At 41.5% G+C, this 25,926-nt stretch overlaps 2 protein-coding genes across 4 annotated transcripts in view; one reads left to right on the top strand and one right to left on the bottom strand.

Annotated features, from left to right (window-relative positions):
• Positions 1 to 5,940: 5,940 nt before the first annotated feature.
• HNRNPA1 (heterogeneous nuclear ribonucleoprotein A1) lies at positions 5,941 to 10,667 on the bottom strand. Of its 2 annotated transcripts, XM_027858059.1 has the most exons (11): positions 10,568 to 10,667; positions 9,804 to 9,920; positions 9,456 to 9,602; positions 9,116 to 9,326; positions 8,925 to 9,017; positions 8,739 to 8,831; positions 8,290 to 8,364; positions 7,869 to 8,027; positions 7,146 to 7,298; positions 6,641 to 6,706; positions 5,941 to 6,409 (listed from the first exon to the last, which is right to left on the bottom strand). In XM_027858059.1, the coding sequence occupies exons 1-10, from the start codon at positions 10,580 to 10,582 to the stop codon at positions 6,651 to 6,653; spliced, it is 1,119 nt and encodes a 372-aa protein (XP_027713860.1). In that variant the 5' UTR covers positions 10,583 to 10,667; the 3' UTR covers positions 5,941 to 6,409; positions 6,641 to 6,650. The 2 variants fall into 2 exon arrangements, with proteins under 2 accessions (XP_027713860.1, XP_027713861.1); XM_027858060.1 differs by lacking the exon at positions 7,869 to 8,027.
• A 575-nt stretch (positions 10,668 to 11,242) lies between these two features.
• Positions 11,243 to 25,926, top strand: part of CBX5 (chromobox 5) — a 32,027-nt gene continuing 17,343 nt past the window's right edge. The window contains exon 1 of one of the 2 annotated variants that reach the window (XM_027858064.1): positions 11,243 to 11,377. The gene's annotated coding sequence lies outside the window, so the exon portion shown is untranslated. The remainder of the gene's footprint in view (positions 11,378 to 25,926) is intronic. The other variant, XM_027858061.1, reaches the window with a different exon arrangement.

Below are 25,926 nucleotides of genomic sequence, written 5' to 3'. Positions count from 1 at the left end.
TGGGTCAGGAAGTAGAAAAGAAAAAGGCACAAATATATCCTATCCTTCCCTATCTATCTATTCTAATGATATCAGCCCAGGTCCTAGCTGATCCAAGTATCCTAGCTGAGCCCAAACAGATCTAATAGGCAAGTTTTAGGGGGACCCCACCACTATCACTGATCCTTACTGAAAAAGGTGTGATAAAATTCTCATCGCTTTATGATGAACTTGCTAAATCTGTTTGGCCTAAATCAAACGACTGTGTTCCCTGAATTCACATACTACTTAACTCTCTCGTACAAATTAACTCAGAATTTCAGGAGAGGAAGCTAGCCTAGGAGTATGCTTTGGTTTCAAAGATAGGGGTCATCCCACTGCACTGTTCAGAAAGACTTGGTGCCCCCAAGAGGATCCCAAACTGTCCGAATGGAAACTACCAAAAAAGAAAAGAAAGCTGATGGGTGTTGGGGGTAGAGTACCAGATACTAGCAATGTCAGTAAGCAGAATGGAGAATCTGTTAGATGAGGTGGAGGTGTTGAGCTTGAAGGGAGTGTAGAAGGTGGAATAGTTTATTCAAAGTAATTCAAGTGTGCACTTCCATTTCCAAAGGGAGGTCTTGGATTGGAGCAAGAAAAGTGCAATTAGACAAAAGGATCCAAACCCTGAACAGGATAGGAGATGAGGATCAAGTTGGTTAAAAAAAAAAAAATAGATTGACAACCAGGTGTGGAAAGCAGGGGATGAAGCTAGACCATTTATAATACTGAAATCTCACCTTCCCTCTCCTCCATCCTAAAAAAAAAAAGCCACCATCTCTAACCAACCTGTTCCAGGGTTTGTCATTCCATTCCAGAAATTCTGGGTGTCCCCTAAACCCACCATGCTGCAACCCTACCCTATTGTTTTTAAAGCACTGGTTCAGACAGCTGGATAACCTTAAGTACTCCATTCCATTGAATGGTGATTTAGAAACTATGTGGGTAGTCTCCACTCCACTGGTGGCTTCAGACCTGAGATTTATGGAGCTGCTGCACCATATGGTAGGGAACTGGAGGGAGACAGGTCTTTATGGTCTAGAACCAGACCTTCAGCTTTCTGAAATCTGATTTCATCGATTTAAAAGGCTAGTTACCCTTTACCAAAGTAGGAACTGGACCAGTGATCTCAGTATAGGGAACTCCCAGATAAGGAAATTATTTACCTGGCTTCAAGACCAGTTCTCTGTCCTACTGATTTCGAAAAGCAAAATGCCAATTTATTCATGTACAACAAGATTTCATAATGGTTAACATTTAAATAGCACTACTTGCCATATGCTTTATAATTCGTAATAGTTCATATCTGTATATTGCAATATGCCAGACACTGTGCTAAGTGCTTTACATTTTATCTTTTGTGGTCCTCACAACCCTAGGCGGCAGCTGCCATTAACCCCGTTTTACACATGGGGAAGCCAAGGCAAAGGTTGTGACTTGCCTAGGGTCACGAAATGTCTGAGGAGACTTGAACACAAGGCTTCCAGCGTCCAGGCCCAGAGCTCTATCCCCTGTGCCACCTAGCTGCCCCGAGTTAGCATAGGTAGGACCTGGGTTCAGACTGGTGCCATAGATGGAAAAAAAATTCCATCTTTAACTCAACATAATTGCTCCATTGTAATCCCACTGAGATGATGTCCAGTTTGAAGAAAAAACAAAACCATGAACTAGATAAATAATCTAAGGACTTCTCTGAACCTGTCTATGCAAGTGACCTTTCTTGTCATGGAGACTAAACAGAGAATTCACTCCTCACAGGGTTTATGGTCTAGTGGAGAGACAGATGCATTAACTATATGGCTCTACATGTAAATGAAGGGGGTGGACATGAGGAGGGCTGTTATGTTAATATACAAAAACTGTATTAACTTAATAGTACTTATGTATAAGTACTACTCTGAGGCGTGGGTTGGGGAAAACCTATTCAAAGCCATAGGAAACAGTGAGCAAAGGCAAGTATTTTGAAGATGGAAGAGCTGGACAAATAATGGCTGGTGAAAGGCGTTTGAAAGCGAAAAAGCCTAGTGAAAAACATGGCTGGACCCATGAGAAAGTAGGAGACTTGGCTCCAGCACCACCTTGGGACACTTTGCTAGGTGGTTATGGTTACTGTACAATGGAGACCAATACTTGCATCATCTAGCTCTGGGTTGATTCTTAAGAAATGGATTTACAAATTCATAGTAACACGATTCTATCCTTTTGTCTAGTTGGCAAGCCCAGAATCAGTTTTTTTACAGGCTATGTAATTTATTATCATCTACTATTAGTGGAGAAGTTTAATGAACCTAAAACATTACTTCTAATCTCTGGGCTCCAATTACCTTATTAAAAGAGACTAGGAAAAAAAAAAAGTAAAAAAGACTAGGATTAATTTCCTTGGGCTCTTGTGCTCTAGGACAGTGCTCTTCTATCCTTACTATGACCTATCTGAAGACCTACCAGGGAATGGCAGCTACTTCACAACCTGGACAGACTCAATTGTTACTTGGTTTCACTGGGTTTATCTACTGTATTATCAGGAAGCATATATTTAATAATCATGTCATCGCTCACCTTACATCAGTAACCTAAGAGCCAGTGGGAGCTGAAAGTCACAACCCCAAATACAGTTGTACACTTCAACAGGAGAGCAAGGGAAGGAGGTAAGAAAAGACCAATTTCAAAACTACGCCAACATATTCAGGTTTGGGATTTGTTCTCAGGTTGTTAGCTCATCTAACTTAGCCTTGTCTTTCTGCTTATGGAGCCAGGGAACTGCAGCTCAATACACTCAAATGGAAAAAGACTGTCAAATGGGTGGCAGGTCTCCATGCAGCCAGCTTAGCTGACTCTTCCGAGTAACAAAGTATGTAGCAAGCAAGCTAACCTGTAATTATGCACATTACCCACGTGACCAGATTGGATGCACTTTCAAACCTACGGGTCCCCAGCCAATATAATGCTGAGCTTCATTACAACTTTTTTTTCTTTTGGGGGGAGGGAGGTGTTAGACAATGGAGTTAAGTTACTTGCCCAGGGTCACACAGCTACTAAGTGTTGTGTGTCTGAGAGCGGATTTGAACTCAAGTCCTGAATCCAGGGCTAGTGCTCTATCTACTGAGGCACCTAGCTGCCCCAAACCTTCCAAGGCAGTTTCTTTCTACACAAAGGCAAGTCTGGCCTTTTCTTTCCTACCTTTATGTGGTTCTCTGCTGGTTTTTCAAAGCCATTCTATTATTCAAAGGCAGCTAATGACACAGTGGATAAGAATTCAGCCATTTACTAGCTTTGACCTAGGCTAGTCACCACCTCAGTTTTTCCCATGTACAAAAGAGATAATAGCACCTACTACCTCCTGGGATTGTTTTGAGTATCAATGGAGATAATTGTAAAGAGCTTACAGGTGCCTGGCACATAGTTAAGGGCTATCTAAATGTTAGCTGTTACTATCCACTGTTCAAAAGAGTTGTAAACTGGCCTAGGGGTTCAGGTGTGGGTCCTAGTCTTAGTCCTTCCCCAAACAAGCATTATGTTAAAGTCAACTTCCAAGTTAGTTTCAGAAGGTGCTGTAGAGGCTGAGACATTATGACAAGAGGCAGATAATTCATTTTAAAAACATTTTACTGAAACATATCCATTCTTTACAAATTTGTGAGCTGCACAGCAGGCAAGAATCAAGTCAGCTGCACAGCAGCTCAATTTATAAGTGGCTTCAATTCTGGACCTTAAATGATGTTCCTGCAAAAAGGAAAAAGAAATTTCATTCAAAAAGCATGAGAACCTACCTACTTGTGCTGTGTGCAATTGCTTTGTTTTGGCTTTCTCACGGAGAGAAAGATGGCACTGAAACACCTGAATCCTAACCTCAGGACCGCCCCCCCCCCCCAATTCTATCCTTAAACACCATTACTATTCACCTTGGTTTCCCCAGCCTTAAAAATACTCACCACATGTTAGCTAACTTACATTTTAAGCAGCCACTTGAATATGCCAAAGGCCTCTAGTTTCTAGAGGGCTGACCAGGTAGGGACAGCAACTTCCTTCCTGGAAAAGTAAGAAACTCTCAGTATTATCTCCTCCCTAGGCTAAAGCCAATTTCAAAATACCCCCCCCCCCCCCCCCCTTTAAGGAGTTCACACCCCCAAGCTAGCCCTTTGCAAAAAATTAAAATTTAAAATAAAAATGCTTAAAGGGTGTTCTCCTAAGGCATTACTGTGAGCCACTGTGAAGGGGAAATGGGAAAGAGGGCAACAGAGGCCAATGCTTTCAAGCATGATTATCAACCATTATAATTATGTTAAGATTTAAAGTGCCTACTGGCTCTCATGGGTATTAATTACATTAGATTTCATCATCAAGTGAAGACACTGGAAAAGGGATTTTAAGACTCTAGATGAGCACAACTAGACTGGACTATTTTATTTGCTGGGCTCAACATGTTATTTTAGCAAAAAGAAACAAAAACAAAAACAAAACAAAAACACAGAAAACAACTATAATTTCAGACAAACTATATGGACATAAGTAAAATCTGTTCTTACCTACCAGTATAGCAATAAAACCTTTCCTTCTGGCTCTGACTGCTAGTCCTAAGAGTCAGATGTGCCTTACTCTTGTCTGCCTCCTTCCTTCCGATGGGCACTGAAACTTCTCTCCCTCCTAGCTTTCATGGATCGTGCCGAGGCCTGCCCCTGGCTTATCTCTGTACACTTGACTCCATACCACAAGTGTCTAAGCGCGGAGCCATTCGCGCTATGCTTGCTAGCAGTTCCTAGTAGCTGAACATCTCCTGGATCTTTAAAGCCATTGATTGTCACGATTCCTGAGGTATCTGCAAACTCCCTGAGCAGTTAAGGTTCCACCTGCCATTGCAAACTCAGCCAATATCAAACCCAAGGGACTAAAAAACTTTTAACAGCATGACCATGCTTCTTCCCACCCCCTCCCCCACTCCCCTCCCCTCCCGACTCATCCCATCCACCCACCCTTCCTCCCCCCATCTTTTCAAAGATTAGTTAAGGGATAGGGTAACAAACCAATGGAATGGAATACACAGACCTATTAAATAAAAGCTTTTTCTATTCTACAGGATACAAAGTCACTGGGATAAACAGAACATAAATTGACTAAATGAGGGAACCAAAAGGCTTTAAGAAATGACCTTAACAGCATGTCTCTTCTAGGAAATGGGATTGAAACTGGCCCAAACTCAAGAATACTACACTGTAGGCAGCCACCTGAGTTGGATGAGTGCCGAGGTGACATGTTACACTTAAAAAAGGAAAACTGCAGTTAAGACAGCCTCAACATGGCCAGTGAGCTGCTTTCAAACCACCCTCCCCCACCCCACTTAACTCAAAGTAATTTGAGACCCCCAGATACTGAGGATGTACCCTATAAGCCCAATCACCCTAATGCTAGGTCCATCCAGCTTTATAAATACAAATCAAGTAGAAAGACCTTTACCACTGCAGTTTTCCTTTAATGATCCTTAAGCCTCAAGCCAGTACATGCCACTCTTAAAATCATAATCATGGTCTTGAGAAATGTTAGATTTACCCCCAACCTCCCCCTCCACCCCCCCATCAGGGCCTTTTCTTCACTGGGGTATGGCATAAGCCAGCTAACGTAAGCTAGGTGGGGAAGGGAGAATTCAGATTCAACTTTGCGAGTCCATAACTCAAAGGGGCCTTGGTAGTTTACCTTGAACAAAAATGTTTTCAAATCATTGCCAATGATCAGGCATATTGGAGGACATGAAGGTTTTTTTTTTTTTCAACTCTTAAAAGAAGCCTTGTGGGCGAGGTGATAAGTTTGAGGAATCAGTAATGGCCAAATTTGCGTGAACAGAAATTTCTTGAGGTTAAGTATGGGGTCAAAGGCTATGGCACTGTAAAACTGCCAGTCTCACCATGGCAAGACAAAAAGGCACTCAGTGACTCTACAGGAATACTCACAATGAGTTTTATTTTAGAATAGAAGGGACCTGCCATCACCTTGGGTCTAACTTGATACTGCATGCTTGTTGGGGCAGTTTATGGGGGGCTTCGAGTAGACTAACTTAACACAGCACATTTAAAAAAGACACATTTATTCAGCGTCATGATCAGACTATTACATTTAGCAATCAACAGCATGGGTGCAAAAAAAAAATCTACATTAAAACCCTTTGTTGGAATGCTTTACACTTTCCACAGAACAGAAACTAAAATAACCTGTTATACAATTAGTCACAAATACAGTCCTGGTGTTTTTTTTTTGCCCATACACAAAAAGTATTGTCTAAAACATGTCTTCTTGTAGCAGCTAGGCCCTGCCACCACTGTGCTTGGCTGAGTTCACAAATCTGTTGTAACCTGTAGCTTCCCTGTCACTTCTCTGGCTCTCCTCTCCTGCTAAGCTTTGTTTCCTGTTGAACAATACGAATAAAGTTGTTAATCTAAACACATATTAAGACTCAAAGCTATAATCCAATAGCAAGTTTTGTTCCCCATAGATTTTGCTGATCTGAATTATTAACATCCACAAATTTACTGCAATTAAAAATGTTAACTATGTTGCACTGCTAGCTACATTAGTATTACTGGGTTTATTAATAACTGTAAAATTCAAGTGTTAAGTGAGAAGGCTTAATACTTACCTAACAGTAATTAAAATCTTCTGCCACTGCCGTAACTACTGCTACTACTGGAACCACCATAGCCACCTAGGAACACAAGTCTTTCCCATTAGTTCCTTAAATTCCCACTATTTTTTTCTCCCAGGTAAGATTTACTTATACCAATACTTATTGGATAAGGAGCTGGCTCTGGAGTTATGCCTTGGACAGTTAACAGTCACTTTACCGAATGCCTTGGGCTACTCAAAGGTACTTTTTGGTAGTGGGAGTTTCTCAATCAGGAATCAATTAGAAATCATAAGTACAGTTCCTAATTCCAGGGATTACATATCCCTCTCAGGATAACAGTGCTCAGCGCTTTTTATTAACCTCCCCATGTGAACCAAACTATGGACCCTTAAATATGATCCCTGAACCATAACTATTTGCCTGTGCACAAGCAGCTGGGGAGTCTTCTACCATGCTACTTCAATTCAACTTTCATTTGAGGGTGACATAATTCAAAGTTACAAAACAAACATTCTACCTTGGTTACGTGGTTTGGCAAAATATTGGCCTCCACCATAAGGGCCTGAGCTCCTGCCTCCAAAATTTCCCCCCTTCATGGGACCAAAGTTTGAAGACTGATTGTTGTAGTTGCCAAAATCATTGTAGCTTCCACCACCTCCAAAGTTGCTTCCTAGAATAAAAAGAGGTACCCTACTAGTTACTAGAAGGCAACCAGAAGTTAATAAATCATTGCCATCCTCCCACAGTTCTGAGTCACTGACAGCGAACATGCCCTTTGTGCAATCACTTTCCATATGGAATGAGACAGCCCGTTGGGTAATCCATTCAGTCACAATGCCACTGGGTACATAAAATATAGCTATTTCTCCAGGGCTTTTGGGGGGAAAAATGGTCTGGTATAATCTGATCAGACTACTATTGTCTAACACTTGGAAAATGTAATGTCAAAGGACTCAAAATATAGTCAAACACTAAATCCTGCTATGGAAGTGACTCATTAACCTAAGACACCATCCTGCTTTATCTAAAAAACTTTAAAAGGCAGGGAGTGAGGCGGCCCAGCTTAAAGCTGGGAAGAGGTAGCTTTTTGAAAACCAGGTTTCATGCAGTGCAACTTGTTCAATGCTGTTAAGAGCATCAAACCCCAAAACAAGATTGAGCATGTTTTTTTTTTTTTTTACTACAATACTAATCTAGACTACTATACCATAGTACTTGTTTCAGTTCACTTGATACCTACCACTACCACCGCCAAAGCCGCCTCCGCCTCCTCCGTTGTTATAGCTGTCATAGCTGCCACTCCCGCCATAGCCACTGCCCTGGTTTCCATAACCCTGTCCACCACTTCCATAGCCTCTGTTTCCTCCAGAGTAACCAGGGCCGCCTCCTCCATAACCACCTACAGAAGAATACAATTCTTCTCAGTAAGACAAATTTGACAGTCAAAAATCCATGCAAGCTTAAAGGCTCAAGGCCAATACACAGCATGCATGTTATGTTGGGACAATCAGGTCAAGCTCAACACATGCAGCATTTAAAAAAAAAAAAGGCAAAAGAAAATTAAAAAAAAAAAAAAGCAAAACTAGGCCTGTTCTAATGGGGGAGAAGAAGGGCCAAGAATCCTCTATTTACCCAACTTTCACCTAAGTAAAAGTACATACCATCATTTCCAAATCCATTGTAGCCATCTCCACTTCCACCATATCCTCCACCACCACGACTGCCGCCAAAACCACCTGGAAGAGAAAAGGCAATCAGTTGGGCATCAACTGTAAAATCTAATTTTTGAAAAATCTAGCCACCTTACAATTACCAAGTTAGGTACCAAATCAAGAGTAGTATTATATCCAAAGCACAGGTGACCACAAACTATCTGGCCAAAGTCACAGTCCAAAATGTGAACAAATCATACTAATGCTACCTAACAGGCAGCAAAGACCAGACAAAAAGTCCAGAAACAAATAATAAAGACGGTCACTAGGCTAGAGAGGAAGCATCAAAATTCTCTTTTCTATATGAGATAACACCTAAGTTTTAACAGAAGGCCCTAACAAATTAAAAAGTTGGCTTAATATATCAAATACCGCATGCTTATTGTGAAAACACATACCACGACCACTGAAGTTCCCACCACGGCCAAAATTATCATTTCCACCAAAGCCACCTCCACGACCACCACCAAAGTTTCCAGAACCACTTCTACCTACATTAAAAGGGGGAAAAAAAAGACCACCATTTAAAAACTGGAGACAATAGGCACAAGACGACCACCAATTTAGTGGTTTGGAAAACTTACCTCTTTGACTGGATGAAGCACTGGCCATTTCTTGCTTAGACAAAGCTTTCCTTACTTCACAGTTGTGGCCATTCACAGTATGGTATTTTTGAACTAGGAAAAAAGCTCAATTAGAAACATCTAATAGCTGGAAATACCAACAAAGTAAATTTACAAAGCTTGGCTACTTTCAATGTCATTTTGATACTCACTGACAATCTTATCCACAGAATCATGGTCATCGAAAGTAACAAAAGCAAAGCCCCTCTTTTTGCCACTGCCTCGGTCAGTCATAATTTCAATCACTTCAATTTTTCCATATTGTTCAAAATAGTCTCTTAAGTGATGCTCCTCAGTGTCTTCCTTAATGCCACCCACAAAGATCTTTTTCACAGTTAAGTGGGCGCCTGGCCTTTGAGAGTCCTGGATAACACCAAAAAAAAAAAAAAAATGGTAGAAATGACTAGGAAACTGACAATGTTGAGATTAGCCTTAAAGGACTAATTTCACCTGCATTATTAATCAAGACTTCCAAAAGATGAGGAAACATACCTCTCTGGAAACAGCTCTCTTTGGTTCAACAACTCTGCCATCAACTTTGTGAGGTCTTGCATTCATGGCTGCATCTACCTCTTCCACTGTGGCATAGGTAACAAAACCAAAGCCTCTGGAACGTTTGGTATTTGGATCCCTCATCACCTGAGACATTAAGAGAGCAAAAGCAGATTACTAAGTACTAAGTTAAAGTATAAAAGCACATAAAGGAACCTTGAATTGATTACATTAACAAATTTAAAAAGAAGTTACTTCCAAGAAGAGCCTCTGTTAAAGATCCACCCACCCTAATGTGAATTTTTTTCTCGAGATTTGCTCCCATGCAGCCACCTTCCCGGCACTCACCACGCAGTCTGTAAGCGTGCCCCATTGCTCAAAATGGCTCCTTAGGCTCTCGTCCGTCGTCTCGAAGCTCAGGCCTCCGATAAAGAGCTTCCGAAGCTGCTCCGGCTCCTTGGGTGACTGAAAGACACAATACAAAGAATTGGGAAAGGAAGGGTCGTTAAGTCGCTGCCGGTGGGAGGGGGAGGGGGGGCCGGAGATCCGCGCGGCAGCCTCGGTAAAATGGTCGCTTCGCTTTAAAGGACATGTGCCCCTCCCCCCCGCAGCCCCACTTCTCCAAGCAGGAGACAAAGAGTGGGCCTCCAGCGTTACACTACAGCCCAGGCCCGCCTGTCAGTCGGGCGGCTACGGGTAGGGAAAGGAGACGGGGAAGAAAGAAATGCAACGCATGCGCAACAAAGACAGGGACAAGGACGACCGAGAATACCCAACGGGGAAAAAAAAAAATCGTCGCCAAGCAATCGAAGCCGGCCACAAACCAAGAGGAAGTGAAGCAAAATGAGACAAAGGATCTGGACCCGTGCGACTCAAAGGACATGAAAGCCGTGGAAGACCGCGAGGGCTGGAGGCTCATGGCGGCCGGGCCTACAAAATGGCGACCCCGAAGGAGAGGGGTGTGGGAAGGAGCAGGCCAGAGCGAGAGCGGGCTACAGAACTCCCGGATAAGGGTCGTATTAGAGGCGTATCGAGCTAAGCTCTGGCAGAGGGTACAGGAGAGGGAACAGGGAAGAACTAGAAAGCAGAATTTGGGGCTGCGACTCCCTTACCTCTGACTTCGACATGGCGAGAGCGGTAGCAGAGGCTTCTGCGATCCTTCTCCAACGGCGTCGAGGACAGAAAGGAGCTGGCTCAGTAGCGTATCTGCCTCCCCACCTCCGGCCCCGCTTTTTAATCCCGCCTCCTCGCGTTCTCATTGGTAGACTCCGCCCCTACTTAGCAACCATTGGATAGCTCCAATCATTCTACCTACCAATTGGTCTATGGTAGCGTATCTTTGCGTGACGTAATGCGTTACGTAAATTCCGCCCCGAAGAGGCTGCTGATTGGCTTCCGAGAAGTTCTTTTTTTTTAAAGCGCCTGATTGGCTCTCCTGACAGTCACTCTTGTTTGAATGTAACCAGTTTTTTTTAGGTAACTTTAATTTTCAATTCCGTAAAATATTACGTAATATTTATAGAGGAAAACCCAATTAAACATGAAAAATTAGAAAAATAATGAATGACTAACAATTACTTTTTGGACTTCTATTGCTTTTAAAGCGCATGCGTAATGCCACAGCCAATTAACGCAAGCGCAGTAGAAAGACCTGAGGGCTGGCTCTATGTAACACGTGTAATGGCGGGGAAGAAGGGACCTATGTAATACACCTGCGCAGTGGCGGGAGTCGTGCCCCTTTCTGCGCAGGCGCAGTGGGCGGAGGAAGGGTCCTTCCTAGGATCGCGTGCGCAAGCGCAGCGGCGGATCCGTTTTGGCGGGCGGTTGGCGTTGCGCAGAAGGCGGCGGTGGTTTCTTGTGGTCCGGCCTCTTCGCAGAGGAACGGGGACAAGGTTAGGGTGAGAGAACGCTCTCTGTCCCGGGTAAGTGGAAAACAACCACGTCTACACTTCTAGGTCCTTGGAGCAATTCCAATCGGGCCCGTTATTGTGTGAAATGAATGGACCGCTGGGGTGGGGGGGGGCGGAGGAAGAGCGACAGGGTTGGTCAACCAATAGGAGAACAGGGGGCGGGTGTAGTTGTCCTGATGGCCTGTCCTCTTCTCCAATGGCTGTATAGGAGGGAACCCAATGGATGAATAAGATTGACAAGACCGTAGACCAATTGAGCCTCCATTAGGTGGTTCCGAGTAATTGACATCGGCCCTTGGGCCACAGGAAGGCGGGAGGCGGGTTCTTCTTTCCTGAGCTGGGACGCTCTAAGCAAATTGGAGAGAAGTGCGCGGGGAGGTTGGGCTCGCTAGAGAGACAAGGGTCTGAGCCCAATATGAGAGATGAGGGTCGGGCCTTTCAGATAGATGGACGAGGCGAGTAGCCAATAGGAGGTTAAACCTAGGAAAGCGCGCGGGGAGACGGCCCAATCAACGCTCCAGCGAGGGGGGAGGGTTTGGATTTGGGGTTCCAAGGAAGGAGGATTGCCTTTTGGGGATGGGGATCCCCAGGGGATGACTTGTTTTTCACCAGGACCTAGGGGCTTGCCCCATCCTATCTATATACCCGACCTGGTGCTCCTAAGCCTGATTGATCATCAGTTCCTTCCTGAGTTTGGCTTTTTTTTTTTCTGGCCCTTTTTCCCTCTTGGGGTTCAGTGCAGGCCAGGGAAAGACCAAGGCCACATGTTTATCTGGAACCTTTCTTTGTATCCCATACACACTCACCCCAAGATTACATATTTGTCTGGAATCTTTCTTTGTAAAACATACACACAGTCCAAGATTACTTGCTTTTTAGCACACACACACCACATGTTTATCTGGAACCTTTCTTTGTAACCCATACACATACACCCCAAGACCACATATTTTTCTGGAACCTTGCTTTTTAACGCACACAGATACACCAAGACCACATGTTTGTTTGGAACCTACTTTTTAACACAACATACATAGTTGTCTGGAACTTGCTTTTTAAGGCACGAGTGAACACACACACCCACACCACTTTTCGTTCTGTGCTGAAAGGAATTTCAGACCTTTCTCTGAGACCTAGTCATTTGATCATCTGAAAGTGCCTCACTTGGAAAATGAGGAAACTGCCCAAGTAGCCGTGCCTTGGGGATTCCAGAAGCCTTTTGATAACCAGGATGAATCCTTAAGGAATTAAAGTGTTGCCTGGCCCACACCTTCCTATTCACGTGTATTGTGAGCAAAGGATTCTCAAAAAATATCTGTTGAGTTGAATGAAAGAAATGTCATCAAACGCTTTGTTCCCAACAGGTTAAGTAAAGGTTAAGCAATTCAGGAAGGGTTAATAATTGTGCTTTTTTGGAAGTAGCATAATTAAGGAAATTTTATTATATACTCCCCTCTGATTTTGTACAAAAGAAATGAAATTTTAAAAAAATATTTGGTAAATAAAAACTCATAATTTGCTTCCCTGTTAATTTCCGTTTTCTCTGGCTTATGCAAAGGATGAAGTGTTCTGAGGAGGCCCTGTAATTTCATCGGTTTAGGGAAGTGCAAAGAGTAAGGAAATCAAGAAACTCCTTAAAGTGTCAGAGTTGCTGGAACACAGATTAAGTGACTTGCAAGGGATCACTCAACCAGGATACGTGTACCAGAAACTAGACTTGAACCCATGTCTTCCTAAATCCAAGGCCAGCTTTCTATCCACAATAACAGAATGCATCTGAAGTGATCTAACCAACCACAATCTCAGTATTTGACCACAGGGTGTGATGTGAGATGAGTTAAGACTAATCTCTCCATCATTTGTTTTAAAGTTAGGGGGCAAATGAATAATTTGACTTAATACCATATTTGATGAGAATCTCATCTGAACCTTTATCTTCCTCTCATATAAACTGGAGATTAAACATAGGGAGAAAGAGATACGCTATATTTTGATAGTAGTATATGAAAATCAGATTGTCAAGTGTGTGAGCTCTATTTAAAGATCTGATAAATCAGATCCATAGGCCTCACATTATCTAAGAAGAATATATTATAATATACTTTGTGTTTTCCATACCTGGCCGAATAAAAACAAAGATTCATTAAAATTTTTATTACTGTTACCAACCTGTGACCTGTTAATTGCTATACATTTTGAATTCACAGATGTTTGAATGCTTAAAATGAGTGTGAATGTGCTTTTGTTCAAAGTGGGCTTTATTTCATTATTTCTTGTGTTTTCAGCTAGGTTGGACCTCTTACAAGCCATTTTAATTAAGTAGTTTGTTCACACTTTTTGCTTTGGAAACTAGGTCCCCAAATCACTCCCTCCTTCAGTCAAGATTGGACAGCTGATTTACCATCTTTGGGAAAAGGTGTCTACCTTGTCTGTAGGGATTCATTTTTTCAGCCTGTTAAATATGAAAGGGGTGAACACGGCAGTTAGAATGACAAATTAAGTGAATAAGGAGGACTGGGAGATTGGAACAGCTTCAGGTTCAAGCCCCAGAAGTTCTTGGTTATACAACTAAAGTAAGCAATAGTACTTGATTTAGTATGTTTTATTGAGTTTTTCACTTTAAAAAAAAATTTTTTTTTGTTACATTTTAAGTTCCAAACTGTCTCCCTCCTTCCATCTTCTCTCCTCACCCCATACTGGAGAAGGCTACCATTTGACACATATATATGTGTGTGTGTATACACACATGTTTGTGTATATGTATGTAAAATCATACTATACATACTACTATTTATCAGTTCTTTCTCTAGAGGTGGATAGCATCTTCCTTCTAGGTCCTTTGTAGTTGATTTGAGTACTTATAATACTCAGAATAACTTAGTTGTTCAGTTATTCTTCAAACAACATTGCTGTTACTGTACACAACATTTTCATGATTCTGCTCATTTCACTCTTTATTTCATGCAAATCTTTCAATTTTTTTTTTTAAATCAACCTACCCATCATTTGTTATGGCACAGTAATATTCCATCACAATCATATATCACAACTTGGTTAGCTATTCCCCAATTGATGGGCATCCCCTCAATTTTTCAGTTCTTTGCCACCACAAAGAGAGCTGCTTTAAATGTTTCAGAGCATGTAGTTTCTTTTCCTTTTACCCTGATCACCTTGGGAAACAGACCTAATAGTAGTATTGCTAGGTCAAAGGGTATATGCAGTTTTATAACTCTTTGGGCATAATCCCAGATTGCTTTCCAAAATGGTTGGATTAGTTCACAGTTCCACCAATAGTGTATTAAGTTCCCAGTTTTCCCACATCCCCTTCAACATTTGTCATTTTCCCCTTCTGTCATTTTAGCTACTCTGATAGGTGTGAGATGATATCTCAAAGTTGTTTTAATTTGTATTTCTCTGAACAATAATGATTTAGAGCATTTTTTAACATGACTATGTATTGCTTTGATTTCTTCCTTGAAAAACTGCCTGTTCGTGTCCTTGGACCATTTATCAACTGGGGAATGACTCACTTGTATTTTTTAGGAAATTCTTTTAACTTGTATCCAACCTTCTCCCCTACCACACAGTTTATTCCTCATGGGTTATTTTAGTGTGTTTTACAGATGTAATTTGTAAATTTAATATGAATTGACTTCTAGTCCAAGGTGCTAAGTAAATGTTCTACTATTATACAAATGGGGACTTTTTATTTTCCCTCTATTATTGATAACCTAGTCAATCTTGAATTGAAGCAGTGGAGGTGCTCTTTGTGCCAAGGAAATCCTCATTTGATTTAGTTTTCTGCTTCTGCCATTGAAAAATCCAGTTTCGAGGAACGAGCTGGTAAAGATTCTATTAACTATATTGAGCATTGAACCCACCTTAAAAAAAAAAAAAAAACAAATGAAAGGCCATTTATCTTGAAGACTTTTAAGGGCCAAGGAAGACCTCTGTATTAGGGAAACTAGAGAGCAGGATAATGGTTAAAACTTAAAGCTTATCTCAGGATATAAGGAAAATGAATGAATGATGGCCTGGTTTGCCACCCCTGTAAAAAGCTATAGACACTCAGATACTTTGTCAGTAGGAGCCCTAGAAAGGGAGATGAAAGGAAGTAATAAGCATTTATTAAGCATCTAATCTGTGCCAGGTAATGTGCTAAGTGCTTTACAGTATTTCATTTGATCCTCACAACAACCCTGCGAGGTAGGTAGGTGCTGTTTATTATCCCCATTTTCTAGTTGAGGAAACAGGTTGAATGACTTGCCCAAGGTCACACAGCTAGTATTCAGGCACAGTGTTCCACATATATCCCTAGTACCACCTAGCTGCCTAAAGGTTCCTGGATTATATTGAGGCAGCTGAGGCTTATCGATCACTGCATTTCAAACATTAAAGTAGTTTATAAGTTATATTTTAGTTGGCTAATAACACCTCATCCCTTTCCCCACCTCCCGCAGATGTCTCCCCACTGCCTGTCCTTTTTAAGGACTACTTTTCTTACCAACTAGCTTATCAATAGTTGAAGCCGTGTTCTAACTCTCTTTAGGGAGAGTAGTAGGGAGTAGTCTGATTAAAGAAGCAACAAAGGAGAGTTAAGAAGTAACAAGGAGAATTGAGTAAGGTTTTCTTGTAGCCACTACTTTACACATTGTTATTGATGAACTTGGACTCTGGGCAAGCATCTCTTCTCCTAAACATAAACTTTGATTTCCCCTGTCTGCTTGTAAAAGATGAATCTTCCTTGTAATTGCACTAATGGGAAGGAATCCAGGTCGTCCAGAGAAGAGTTGGCATGTGAGGAGTCCACGACGCAGATTGGTTGGGGTTTCTGTAAGCCACTATGAGGCACATACTCATTTCTGATGACAACTTTACACTTGTGTTGGCAGAACACCCACAGTGACAACTGCCTATGTTTAGTCTGTCCAGGAGCTCTGCCCGCCAGCATGTTTGGGGAAAAACCTACACTGTTCCTCTCAGCAGCTATGTCAATAGCAGACCATTCTGGATTTGTTTTGTTGAGACTGCCAAGCATTTCTTTGGAAAGTTGCATCAGTTTACCTCTGAGTAAGCAGGGGTGATGGGTGTTGCCTCCTTAGAAATCTATACAGGATGCTCCAAAATATGTTAGGGCAATTTTTAATTTTAATAGCTTTAGACTACACTAAGACTTTTGGGATACTCAGTATTTGGCTTATCCTGGTGCACAGGATAAGATTAAAAGGGGGTTGTTTCATGAGTGAAATTCTGCATCTAACTTAAGAATGTGCTTTTTGCCTTTTTATTTTTTTTCACTTATTCTCACATCTCCCCCTTTCTAGAAGAATTTGTTTTAAAATAAAAATTAAAATCCTTATTTGAATAATTTCTTGAGAACCTTTGTTCAGTCAAGCTGAAGGTGGGTCTGTACTGCTTGGTGAAGTAAAGAATTGGCTTGAGCCTGCTCAACCCTGCTAACTCTAGCTGAGCTCTCTGTACAAGTTACTTCCTAAGCTCTCACAGTTACCTTATCTGTACCATGACAGCTTGATGGTAAGCTTAATAGCTCATATCTGTATGCTTAGAGTTTGCAAAAGGCTCTCTTCATCTATTGTGAGGTAAGTAGTATCCATTTTACAGATTTCATGGGTGTGTCAGGTAACAGGTAGTCAGTTGCTCTGCTCTTAAGTTTAGTGACTCCCAATCTATTGTGCTCTGTTCACTACACCCCACCCTAAGGGCCCATTCCTCCTGCTTTAATATCTTGTGATTCTGTTAATCACAGTCTTTGGGGAAGTTTAAAAGACAATAGCTTTGAGTAGTTTTAAGAAGCTGTGTTTCCGACCAAAGCTCCTGGCGGTCCCCTTGCTAATGGATAACTAACTCACTGGTTGACCTGTTCAAGGCAGTGCTTAATAACTTGGTGTTTTAACCTCTTTAAAGTAAGGGCTTTCTAAATAGGACTTAATGGCTTGCTGGGCCTTTTCACTTTCATCCTAAGAGATTGTTTATTGTATTTTCTACCTCTTAACTTCCCAAAGGCCATAAGTCCTCCAAATCTGAAATCATGCCTTAAACTAATGAGGCAATGGTCACAGTTAGGATTGGCTTTCATGGCTTTTATTTACTTTTAAAAGAGAGGAATGCACTTAGACTAGGGAGTCTGCTCTTGCACCCTAGCAGAAGAGCTGCAGTAGATGTGAGGTATGGAAGAGGATGTGTATTTTGTGGCCCCTCTGGCAGTTTCCTGACCACAGGGAAATTTTCAGTAGTTTTTCAGCTCTAGTGTCTTCGAATTTCCCAGAGATCGTCAGCAGTTTGGGGCCAGAAAAAAAAATAGTCCAAAGTACAGCTAGCACATGAAATTAAATTCAGGAAATTGAAACCCTGCCTTCTAAGGGGTCAACCCAGGCTCTGCTGAGAAGTCTTTGGATTTCACTCCTTAGGCCAGCCGCTTGACCTCTGAGAATCAGAGAGCTGTATAGGATAAGTAGATAGCTAATTTGTGTGGTCTTTCACAATAGATTACGTTTAAGAATCTGATAAAAATGAAAGAATGGGAGGAAAGGCATAGATAAAGGAAACCCAAGAGATAATCCAGAAACCTCATTTTATTCTTAGTTATGATTTCTTAAACTATCACATCTATTTTTCTAGGGCAGGGCTTTTTAAACTTTTTCCACTCAAAGTTCTGGCCTTGTTGGTTGGCATTGCATGGCTTGCAGGCATGAGCTGTGCAAAGTGAGGGTGCTTTGTGTCCAGAACCTAGACTGAAATGAAGTTGCACAATGCAAGTGCTGCTAGAAACACCTTGGATTCATTATGTGTTTAATTTTTAATTCATTTTTGACCATTGCTCGTTCAGAAACCATTTGGATTTTTGGGTCATCACTGTTTAAGAAGCGCTGTTCTAGGCCACAGAACCTTAACCTTTTTGTATGTCAGACACCTGTGGCAGTCTGGTGAAGCCTACTGAGACCCCTTCTCAGAATTGTGTTTTGTTGCCAAAATTAATAAATGGAAGGAAATGCATGTTTTCATTTAGAGGTTAGTAAGAATAAAGATGCATTTGTTCTTCTTTTCCAAGTTCATAGACTCCCCCTCAGTCTTTATGGTCCCAGGGCTCTGCTCTAGAGTCATCCAGTTTCTTCCTTCACTCTCAGGGAGAGTGAGGAGTCAAGTCAGCAATGCCCACATTGCCAACCTGGGTGACTGGAAGGACGGTGGTACCCTCAACGAAAATAGGGAAACCTGGCAACTAAGATAATTAAGTTTGATTTTGGACGTGTTCAATTTGAGATGTCTATAGGATATTTAGTTTGACATACCCCATAGGCAGACAGTTGGATCGTTACAAAAAACCTAGGCTATGGTGGGTCTAGAACTAGATTTAGAGGCAGCAAAACCTGAATTCCAGTCTGGCCTCCAGTCTCTGGCATTGATCACTGGTAAGTCATTTCACTTCTCAGCCAGTTTCCTCATCTATAAAATGGGGATTAGAAGTATCCTCCCCCCAACCCTTCCAGGTTCCTATGACCTTGAGAGTTGGAGAGAACAGATATTATAAGCAGTAACCCAGGTGAATAAAAATCTCATTTTCTGGATTCCTAGCCTAGTAAACACTCTTTTACTTGTGCACAATTGACTGGTTGTGTTTTTATTTACCCTTAATGTCAGCTGGTGGAGGTGCTAAAATATGGCAACTTGGCCAAAAGGACTAAATCTGTCAGCAAGCATTCATTAATCAGCCTACTGTGTTCCAGTCTCCTGGGGATATACAAAGACAAAAATGAACTTGTTCCCTGCCGTGCAGTGAGCCCACTTGACAGTTTACCCAGGGAGACAAGTACTCAAGTATGTCCATACAAATGAAATATGTGTCCTCGGGGGTGGCAGGTGGGGAGGACTTCTTGAAGAAGGTGGTGCTTGAGCCAGGTATTCTAAGAGGCAAAGGATTGGGGGGAGCACATTGCAAATATGGCAGTTAGCCAGTAGAAAAGCATAGACATAGGAAATCCAGTGTCCTGTGTAAAGAATCCCTACAAGGCCAGTTTGACCGGACTGGGGAATACAGGAAGGAAGGGGAATAATGTATATAAGATTGGGGGGGCAGATAGAGACGAGGTTACGAACAGCTTTAAAACTCAAAAAAGAGAAGCTTCTATTTGATCCAATTGATTTAGCAAAGTAGTGATATTGTCGGTCCTATGTACTTCAGGAAAATCATTTTGGCAGGTCTATAAAGAATGGATGGAAGGGACTTGAGGTACGGTGACCAATTAGGAGGCAATTGAAATAATAGTCCAGGCCAGAGGTGCTGAGGGCCCAATGACTAGAGAGAAGGTAAAGGATGCAAAGGATGTGGTGGTGGTAGAAATGACGAGAAGCAATTGATTAGATATGAGGGGTGAAGGAGCAGGCGTCAGCAATGCCCACAGTGCCAGCCTGGGGGACTGGAAGGGTGGAGATGCCCTCAACAAAAATAGAGGAATTCAGGGATTAAGATAATAAGTTTAAATTTGGACACGGTGAATTTGAGATGTCTATAGAATATTCATTTTGAAATACCCAATAGGCAGGCAGTTGAACTGGAGCTCTGAAGATCCTGGATATACAGATTTGGGAGTCATCTGCATAGAGATAATTAATCCCTCGAAGACTGATGAGGTCACTCTCAGAAAGAAAGTAAAGAGAATTAGAGAAGGCCCAGGACTGAGCCTTGGGGAGCACGTACTGTAAAGGGGTGTGGTATGGACAACGAACCTGCAAAGGGGCCTGAAAAATGATCAGACAGGTAGGAAGAAAACCCAGAAAGAGCAATGTCTCAAAAACCCCAGAGAAGGGAGTATCCAGGAGGAAAAAGCAGTCTGCAGTGTTATGCTTCAAAGAAGTTGAGATGAGACCTTGGAGGAGTGGGGAGGGAACTTAAATATATTAAGTGCTTACCCTTTACCAACCACTCTACTAAACTGTTTACAAAAAAATTACCTCATCTAAACTTGACAAAATCCCCATTTTACAATTGAAAAAACTGAGGCTAACAGAGGTTGTGACTTGCCCAGTATCACAGCTAGTAAGTGTATTTACACTAAGATTTTCCTAATACCAGGCCTAGTGTTTAATTAATTGCCATTAGGTTTGGCAACTAAATCAATAAACATTAAGTGCCTACTATGTGCCAGACACTATACTGGAGATACGAATTCAGGGGCAGGGGTAGGGGAGAGTTCCTGGCCTCAAGTAAGAGGAAGAAGGAGGAGAAGGTAACCAACATGGAGAAGTCAGAGAGAAGTCCCAAACTAGTGCATCCTGGTGAGAAATGAGGAGTTGTCAGAGCTGAGCTCTTTCCTTAAATAGAGGTTTTAAGTTTGTGGCCCCACTCACCAATCTGAGAAGGTAGAGTATTTAGTAATTACAAGATCCATTGGTAACTTTGGAGAGTTTTTGAGTTAGTGAGAGAAAATGTAGAAACACTGAGTTTCAGGAATTTAACTGATAAAAGGAGGAGGGTGTGTGTGTGTGTTTGTGTGGCTGGTGGGGGTAGGGTCTAGTGAAGGGTTGTCTCAGCATGGAATAGGTAAATATGTTTATATGCATCCGGGAAAGAATGAGAACATAATTGGGATAATCTGCTACTGGAGAGGATGGGGATTGAATCAGGATTGGATCAAGGATACAATTAGAGGGACTGGCCTTGATGAGGGCAAAGAAGATGAGTAGGAACAGAGGATGAAGATGGTGGGAGTAATCCAGAGCTGAGATTTGTCAAGGTATGAACTTGAAAAAAGCAGGGGCCCAAGAGATTAAAGGTTAGTGTAGACTTGAACTGATTTGTAGAATCAAGTTTGGGAAGAAAGGGAAAGAGTGATTAAATCAGAATTGGTAGCCTGGGAGAGGAGTGGGTAGATTGAAGATCTGGGTGGGGACTAAATAGATTTAGGGAGGGAGATTGTGATGTGATTTCAAAGTTTTCAATCTAAAAAGTACAATACTTTTGGATGATAGTGAGGTCAAGTATATGGCCATCCTTGTGTGTGGCTGAGGTAAAATGGAAGAGTAAATCTTGGGAAGGGCAGATAGAGCTGGGCCTGGAGTTAGGAAGACCTCAAATGGGGTCACAAAGAGTCAGACATCTCAAGAGCAAAGAAAATTGAGTCATTGGGAGCTATTTGAAGGAACATCTCATATGGTGGGTTGGAAGTCCAATATAAAGAAAGAATTGGGGGGGGGGTGTCAAAAGGAAGCCTTCAGCCTTTGAATATTAAAGACTTGACTGCTTAACTAGACCCCACCCCAATAGGGGGTGGGGGTGGCAGAAGGAACAAGTTACGATTCAGAATAAAAATGAATTTCTGCAAGTAAAATTCATTGGAATACCCACTGGTGGAGCCCAATAGCTGGAGATTAGCCATCCCTTCAACCTGCTTGTCTAGTAGTGGCCTTTGTGTGCTATTTTAAATATCAATATATCTGGAGCATTGAGCATACTTTTATGAGACTGTGGCACAGTAACTCACACTTAAATGTCAATAGAGACACTTGCAAAGACCTGCAAGGTTCAATAAGTTCTGGTGTGGGTTTGTTTCTCCTGTCATCACCCATTATATATTTTTTACAGCTTTTAAATTGCAACAGAGAGAAACTGGTCTGGATTGTAATGGATGGTTAAGGAGCTGCCAAGGATACCCTTGTATGGGGTAGGAAAAAGTTCAATACTGTTTTGATTCTATTTATCTAGATTGTAGGCTATGGCTTGAATATAATTCATGTTGCAGACCCACCAAAGTGATGGCAAAGCACAAAATTATGCTGTACGTTGAAGGAATGTTGGCCATTTTTCTAGTCCCTGAAGTTTTAGTTGGGTTATATCAAATTCCTTTCACCTCACAAACATTTGCAAATCAGAGTTTAATTATTTTTGAAACTCCAGGTTGTGGTAAATACAAATCCAATTTCATATTTTTGGCATTTCTGTCATTGGTTAATAAAATGAAAAATCCCAAATTGTGTGCAGTGGCTTAAGCATACCTCTTTTTATGAGTGGAGTGATGAGTGTAATGACCCTGCTGATCTTCATCCCCAAAGCTGCTGATTTCCAGAACTCCTGCTTGTAATGTGATGTGAGAGTAGATACTAAGTCATGTTATTTATTATATAGTGACTGGTGCTTGAAAAATAGTTGTAATGACAATAATATCAGTGGATTGTTGACTTCTGTTTAACACATTGGCTATGTGGAAATGTAATTTATCAAAGTGGTCTTTCCTCCTAAATTTCATAATAAGCCAAACAAAAGTGTCACATAACAAATTCCTAATAATCACTAATATTTTCTATAGGGCTTCACAATGAGCAGAGTATATTTGATGCTCACAAGGGTTAAAAAGGTAGTGGCAGCTATTCTTTATTATCCATAGATATGGAAACTGAGGTACAAAATAAAGACAGAAAGATCACTGCCCTCAAAAAGATTACTACATTCTGTTAAAAAAAAAAAAGTAACTTTTTTTTCTGTGTTCAGTAATTTTTCAGATGTGTCCGACTCTTTATGGGTTTTCTTTGCAAAGATACTGGAGTAGATTGTCATTTCCTTCTACAGCTCATTTTACAGATGAGGAAACTGAGGCAAACTGGATTAAGTGATTTGCTCAGAATCACCCAGCTAGTACAGTCTGTTGGATTTTAACTCAGAAAAGATGAGTCTCTCCCGACCCCAGGCCACTGCTCCTAGCTGCCACGGAAAAGTTAAGGGATCTGTCTAAGGTCACACAGCTCATTTCCTAGTTTAACCTAGTGTGGTGAAATATAACACCAAAAGGAATTGATCTGTTATTGGGAAATGGCAGGTTCAGTACTTGACTCGTCTTGGCCTTAAGATTGTGAAGGAAAATAAATTTTTTCGTTTAAATGAGTCTAACTGGTCCAAAATCTGGCATTACTGGAAGGCAGCAGCTGGAAATCATTCTTCTGCTAGATATGTGCCTGTTTTCATAGTCCCACAAGTCTCTGCCACTTGGATGGTGAAGTTCTTACTCTTAGATCTGCCCAACCTGGGGTCATGTTCCAGCACTACTTCAAATTTTAGTCAAATATGATGGACTCGTGAGGCACAAGATCCAGAACAATTGTTGATTTTAAAAAATATATCCAGAGAATTGTTTAATTTCTAGAATTATGATCTAGTATCAGTAATTTGGTTATTAAATATTTCATTACATCAAACAAGATGGAGACTTTGGTTCTACAAACTCAACTAGTTTTTGTGGTAGTTTAGGAGGAGAGAAATGAAATCTTCAAAGTAGTCTCCTCTTTCAGCTAATTAAAAAAATAAGCAAAGTAAACTAAACTATTCCTGGTAGTTCTGTCCACCCTTTAGTGGAGGTGTAAATATATCAGGAGGTGGCCTAAGAAAGAAGGCCTAGATAAACTTAAGAAAAAGATAATTAGTCCCTGGGTAATTGAATTTCAACTGTAGCTGCAACTGTGTTTTAGGATGACTTTTAGATCATCTGGAGTGATGTTAGCCAGAGTTTTTCCTTTCCTGTCACTCCTCTCTGTTAATAAAGTTTGTGTAGTCTATATGTGGCTTGTTAATGATAGGCCTGTTAATGACCACAGTTAATCTTCCTCCCCAACTCTTTCCTAAACCAGTCTTTTAAACAGCCGTTTAAACAGCTTTTAACTCCTTGAATTGGGTGCGCTTGGGCTTTTTGGTGGAGGTAGAGTGATAGTTATCAGCCCATTTAACAAAACCTGAGACAACCAGGACAGCTGTAGTGTGCATCTCTATGGTATGTTTTTGTTAAAATGCCACACGGCTACTACTTTGGAAATCATCAATCCAGTGAAAGAAAACATCTTTATAGATGGTGTTTTACTTTTATGCCATTCGTGTAACATACCCAAGACCATCAGCACTCAATTCCATAAAGAACAAAGAATAGATATAGAGCAGATTAAAGCACTTTTTAAATTTGGGTTCTTTTCATGAGCTCATTTCCCTGTCATAAGGCTGGATGGGACAGAGTGAAGAACTGGTTATATATTATTAGTGTTGTAGATAATATTTAATCTTCACCTAAATCATTTGCTAGTTCTTGTCCAGGTAGGCTCTCTATCCCATGGAGTGGGAGAATAGACCGAGGCCTCAGTCTAACTTAATCACCCAAGATTTTTTGTTGTTGTTTCATTTCTCCCATGTGGTAAAGAGATTTTATTTATAACATTTTCCTTTCCTGACATTTAACTTTGGGCTTTTTTCACTAATGATGATGTAGAAAAGATAGCATATTCTTAGTGGGCTAGGAAGATTTTATTGAAACCTTTTAAAAAACTATCAAGGCATCATTGTAGTCCATCTTTTATAGTAGTTAGTCTGTGTCCTTCCTCAAAAGAGCTGTCTTTGGCTTGCCTGGTGGTACAAAGCCTGCCAACAGATGCCTTATTTTAAACACTACCAAGCTTCCCTAAAGGCAAGCTTAAGGACATACACTGCCTGCCATCAGTCATGGAGAGGTAATGAAAATGTGTTCCACATGTGGCCCAAGACAAGCCACAAAAGGATCTGGCATTGAAAGCAGTGACCAAGAAGCAAAAGTATGGGAGCAGCTAGGTGATGCAGTGGATAGAGCACTGGCTCTGGAGTCAGGAGGTCCTGAGTTCAAATCTGGCCTCAGACACATAACACTTACTGGCGGTGTGACCATGGGCAAGTCACTTAAACCCATTGCCTAGCCAAAAAAAAAAAAAAGAAGCAAAAGTATAAAGCAAAATTAGTATAAATACTGGATAGAGGTCCAGTGTGGGTAGTTCTGTGGCTCAAGAATTGGTTTGTTCTTCTGTTGAAAGAACCAACCGTGAAATTCATCGTTAACTTCCTCCAGCATTCTCTGCAATCTCCTCTATGTCTGATTGATGAGGATTAACTGATATTTTAAAAATTCTTTACCTTTTTGTCTTATAGGTTCTCTTCCCTTCCCCACCTCTCCAGCTACCCCCTTCTCCTTTTCGGAGAATTCATCTGTTGAATGATCTGGCTTGTCAGCAGCTTGGAATGTGAATTCTGACTGTGCCTGACTATAAAAGCCCTTTGATATCTTTCTGGTGGTTAGCTCACCAGCAGTCTGGCTCAAGCACTTTCTCCCAGCAGACTCCTGGAAGGAACAACCCTACTGTTCAGAGGTCTGTGTGGCAAATGTGCCTCATTGCTGAACCAAAGCCTTGATAAAACCTGACAGTACCCCTAGCCTCTCTTGTCCCCTGGGGTCCTAGTTGCCGGAATTGATCTATGGATGATGCCTTTAGCAGCAAACTCTCCACCAGTGCTCAGGGGAGAGAGGGTCAAGAGCAGTTTTGCTTGAAAGACTTTCTCTAGAAACATGAGAAGCATCAGTCCCATCCCATGGCAATTTCCACAAGGATAAGGTTGCACTTGGACGCTTGTCCTCAATTTCTTCCTGCATGGTATCTAGATTCCACCTTAATCACTCCATCATCCTGCCAGCAACTGTCTCATTTCTCATGCTGGTAAGTCGCCTCCTCCCATGCTCAATGTGAACCACCAGTCTTGCTGCTTTATC

This window comes from Vombatus ursinus, unplaced genomic scaffold (assembly GCF_900497805.2).
Source record: "Vombatus ursinus unplaced genomic scaffold, bare-nosed wombat genome assembly UNPS02012709.1, whole genome shotgun sequence".
Classification (NCBI taxonomy): domain Eukaryota; kingdom Metazoa; phylum Chordata; class Mammalia; order Diprotodontia; family Vombatidae; genus Vombatus; species Vombatus ursinus.
The sequence above is the reverse complement of the archived record's forward strand: the minus strand, read 5'-3'. Positions and strand labels throughout refer to the sequence as shown.